Below are 4992 nucleotides of genomic sequence, written 5' to 3'. Positions count from 1 at the left end.
TTATGGACTATTTTTACGAGTTTTGTGTTGTTTTGTAGACTATTTATGCAAGGTTATATTATATGTAATGATTAATGACGTTATGTATTATGTTAAGCTTATGATTATTTTATTTCGTTTCATCCATGTTGAGTTATTTATAATTATTTATATTTGGAAATGAAAAATAGGTTTGAAAAAAATAACTTTTCTAAAAATATCCATCAATTTAAATGCTCTGTTATGAAAAAGAGAGGCTAACTACTTTAAATATTTCAAACCGAAATAAAAATCCGAAATAACCGAACCGAATTTGTAAAAATCGAACCAAACCGAATTTATTTTGGTTTGGTTATGAATATCATTTTTGTCAATCCGAAAAATCGAACCAATATTAAACAATCAGACCGAACCGACCGAACGCCCACCAGCTGGTGGCAATTAAATGTTACTGTGTTAGGTAAATGAAAAAAAAAGGGGCATTCACCAAGAATCGAACCCGCAACGCCGGGGTCCAAAGGATGCTAGCATATGAGTTTAGAACCAGTTCACCCAAACATTTTTTGTTATTGAGGGTGCACAATTATATATATTAACTCTTTAGTAGGATATTTATACATATATATACGATTTTTTTTAAAAAGTTACCGGATGCACGTGCACCGTCGGCTAACCACGTGGGTCCGCCTCTGCATCTAAGTGAGACACTGCTACAAGGGGTGGCGTAGGGGAAGGAGTGGTGGGGGTAGGGATGGTGGTGGGTTGAGGGTGGGGGTGTTGGAGGGTTGGAGGAGACAATCAGTATGGAATGCCACTTACAAACCTTCTTTTATCTACTTTTTTATTAGGCAAGTCATTTTACCTATAGGAAATGTTTTCAAGAAATGTATTACTTGCGTAATTTAATGAATTTGAGTTCTTGAAAGTTGTGACAACAGTGTAAAAATGATATGGCATCAAACACGTTGGAATGACTCAAAAGGAAAATTTCGTCATATAAACTGGAACGTATGAAGTAATGTGATTTATACAGGTTTATGCTAGTTTAAGATCAAGATAACTTTTGACCAATCGAGTTTCCTATAAATATTGAAGGAAGTTGATTGGAGCAAGATACTTCATCAAAGGATTTGCTGCTGAAGCAGGAGCTCTCGTAACCTCCAAATTCTACACGCCACGAGACACGTTAGGGCACGGATCCCACACGTTGTCCACAGCCGGAGGTAATTTTGTCGAAGGAGCTAACATTTTTGGGTATGGCAATGGCACAGCAAAGGGTGGATCACCAAAAGCACGAGTTGCGGCTTACAAGGCTTGCTGGCCTCCTATTATTCCATCGGACTCGTGTACTGATGCAGATGTCTTGGCTGCATTCGATATGGCAATTCATGATGGTGTTGACGTGCTTTCAATATCAATGGGAGGACTACCCGTACCATATGCCTTAGACAGTATTGCTATCGGTTCGTTTCATGCTGTAAAGCATGGCATTGTTGTGGTTACCTCGGGTGGTAATTCTGGTGCTTATCCTGGTACAATAGCCAACATTGCACCTTGGCTCATTACTGTGGGAGCAAGCACAATGGATCGTGAGTTTGCCAGCTATGTTGTCCTAGGAAACAATAAACGTTACAGAGTATGTTTCTCTTGTCCGCTATACTTTTTCTGCAAAATAATACTGTCAAACCTCTCTATAACAATCAATCTATATTACAACATTTCTTTTTAACAGCCAAAATTTTTTGGAACCGATCATGTCATATTTTACCACTCCTATAACAACAGTTTATCAGTAACATTAACTTCCATCATAGTAACAACCTTTCTCAAATATTAGTTGATTTTAATTTGCTATTTCTCACTTTAAGTTTGGTCCAATAATTTTTGTCTATAACAACCAAACAAGATTTAAATGTCAAAAGTTGCGATAGGTGTATAAGAGGGTCTCTATAAAAGCCAAAAAAAAAGAACATTGGAAGGAACAAGATTGTTATAAAGAGGATTAACTGTACTTTCGGGAAGCTTTAAGTGTGGGATGAAACTCCTTGTGGAGAGTTGGAAGCGTCAGTTCTCATAAGCGAGACTTAAGTTGTGATTTAACAGTATTCAGATTTCTTGGTTTTTAGGGAGTAAGCCTTTCAACTGGAGCACTGCCCGAAGGCAAATCGTTCCCAATTATTACTGGTGCATCTGCTAAAGTTGCAAATGCAACAACTCAAGAAGCGTGAGTATTACTTCTCTTCCATACTGCTTAATACAATCTAATCTAGCTTTGATAACTTGTTTATGTGCTTGTACAGTAATTTTTGCATAGCGGGGACGTTGGATCCTAAGAAGGCGAAGGGGGCTATTTTGGTTTGCCATAGAGGGGGTAGTGCAGCATTTGATAAGTGCACACAAGCTATTTTAGTAGGTGCAGTTGGTATTGTTATACTCAACAGCGCGTTCTTTGGAAATGAAATGTATGCTGAACCTTACCTCTGCCCTGCAACTTTTATAAGCTACTCCGATGGACTTAAAGTCTTATCTTACGTTCATGCAACAAGGTATAACTAACATCGTTTATGCTAACTGTGATTGTTGAGTTAAATTTTCATGGTACAACAAATGAGTCGGTATACATAGCTATAACAAGAGGAATCCTCTACATTCCCTTCATTTACTATTTTATTTCTTGTTAACGTCATTGCTCGTTTGCAGGACAGCTACAGCTTACATTACTTGGCCAAAAACTGAATTGGGAACGAAGCCAGCGCCAATTATGGCTGCCTTTTCGTCCATTGGACCTAATAGAGTGACACCAGAGATTCTTAAGGTCTTTTACCATTTCAATATTGCTAGTTTCAAGTTCATTAAAGAAAAAACTGTCTTTTTAACGAGTATAAATCTTTCCAGCCAGATATTACTGCCCCGGGAGTGAACATACTAGCCGCCTATACTGGAGATCAAGGGCCTTCAGAAATAGGTTTAGATAATCGTCAAGTTAAATTTAACACAATGACAGGCACTTCAATGTCATGCCCTCATGTGGCTGGTGTTGCTGGTCTTTTGAAGACCCTCCATCCAACTTGGAGTCCTGCAGCCATCAAATCTGCCATAATGACATCCGGTAGGACTTAACCCTTTCGATTATGCATACGAATTTGCTTATGTTGTCTGGTTATACTCTTTAAGTGCTAATTGCAACTTTTCTTGATGTCTTGATCATATGAGCCAACAAGAAGAGAACTAGATGAATTTTATGTGAACTTTCATATGATCATGATGCCTCGTCACTCTTCTCTTCTTGTGCAGCAAGAACACGAGACAACACATTTAAGCCAATGACAAATTCAACTCACCTCAAGGTATCACCATTTGCTTATGGATCAGGACATATATGGCCAAACCGCGCTATGGATCCTGGCTTGGTTTATGACATAACGATCGATGACTACATGAACTTTCTCTGTGCCCAAGGGTACAACGAAACTCAAATCAGTTTCTTCACACAAGGCTACTTCAAATGTCCTGAGCCTATTAGTTTTAGCAATTTGAACCTACCCTCAATCACTGTGCCCAAGCTCAATGGCTCGGTTGTGGTGACTAGAACTTTGAAGAATGTTGGGTCCCCGGGAACTTACAAAGCTCGTATTCGACCACCGATTGGAATTTCTGTTGTTGTTGAGCCAAACACATTGGAGTTCAAGAAGATTGGAGAGGAGAAAAGTTTCAAGATGACTCTGAAAGTTATAGGACATAAAGCCCCAAAAGATTATGTATTTGGCCAGTTAATATGGTCTGATAATAACAAGCATTATGTTAGAAGTCCCATTGTAGTGAAAACTAGTTTTATTAAAAATGTTAGGTAGGATTCGTTTGTCAGCTTATTGTTACTTGTATAATACTATTCATCCCACACAAAGTACTCGAATAACTGTCGATCATCAAAACTTTATATATCATGAGGATGTTTTGGTGTTCCAATGAGACAAGAGAAGTTAATATAAATCCCATAAATTTGGATGACAGCAAGTAATTCCTCTGTCTGATTATTGAACGCTAATTATTAATTAGTCACACCCATACTTTTTGAATATCAAACGGTTTAATCTTTTCTATATACTGTAATTGCAAAATTTTAATATATATATATATATATATATATATATATATATATATATATAATATTAATATTAATATGTTAAAAGTGTGAAGAAGCTTCGAAAAATGATTTAAACTTTTTGTTCTTCATTAAAACAGTCTGCAATAGAAAAAATCATCTTTTTATATATCTTTTTCAAATTATTAATTAATTATTTGTTTGATTAAAAAATAAGATTTAGTATAAAGTTCCTACAAGGGAAAAAAATTTATGGTAACTCAAATTTATTTTCCTAAAATAATAAGAAAAAAAGGAAAAATATGGTAATCTTTTTTTAAAAATAAAATAAAATAAATCAACCACTGAATTCGTTGTATAGTCGTAACATATGGGACCAAATATAATAACATTTTTATGTGCCAATATTAAGAATACAAAAATCAAATTACGGACCCAAACCAATTCCTTCTATAACTAAACTATTATAATAATAATTTAGAATCAAATAACAAATACAAATCCTATATATGATAAAATTATTTTGAATATATACAATTTGTACATGTTATTTAGAAGAAACAAAACTCCTTGCTTTTTGTTAGTGCTTCTTTCTCCTCTTCATATTTTTGTAACTTTTTTTTTTTTTAGCTTCTAGGAGCTTTGAGTTAAAAGTAACAAAAGAGTTTGAAAATGAGGTGTAGGTGACTCAAATCTTAATAAATGAGTGTAAGTGACAATTACTTTATTATAGATTAAGAAAGTTGGGTAAGTTTGAGAATAACCCACAAGTTTTTAAATTTACACTTTGATTCAAATGTTTACCTAATAAAACAGGAAACGGAGGAAAAAAAGGCGCGTTTATCTCTCTTCTCATCCATTGTTGTTTTCTCTCTCTTAGCAATTTTTGTTGTTCACTGTTGATGCTACTT

General features: G+C 35.3%; 1 protein-coding gene across 1 annotated transcript in view; it reads left to right on the top strand.

Annotated features, from left to right (window-relative positions):
* The window catches only part of LOC107854758 (subtilisin-like protease SBT5.3), a 12570-nt gene extending 8581 nt beyond the window's left edge, over positions 1–3989 (top strand). Inside the window, exons 6-11 of the mRNA XM_016699760.2 lie at positions 1075–1615; positions 2106–2203; positions 2280–2525; positions 2680–2794; positions 2875–3088; positions 3274–3989. Of these exons, the coding sequence (XP_016555246.2) occupies positions 1075–1615; positions 2106–2203; positions 2280–2525; positions 2680–2794; positions 2875–3088; positions 3274–3830 (1771 nt within the window). The 3' untranslated portion in view covers positions 3831–3989. The remainder of the gene's footprint in view (positions 1–1074; positions 1616–2105; positions 2204–2279; positions 2526–2679; positions 2795–2874; positions 3089–3273) is intronic.
* Positions 3990–4992: the final 1003 nt, after the last annotated feature.

This window comes from Capsicum annuum, chromosome 9 (genome assembly GCF_002878395.1).
Source record: "Capsicum annuum cultivar UCD-10X-F1 chromosome 9, UCD10Xv1.1, whole genome shotgun sequence".
NCBI lineage: Eukaryota > Viridiplantae > Streptophyta > Magnoliopsida > Solanales > Solanaceae > Capsicum > Capsicum annuum.
The sequence above is the reverse complement of the archived record's forward strand: the minus strand, read 5'-3'. Positions and strand labels throughout refer to the sequence as shown.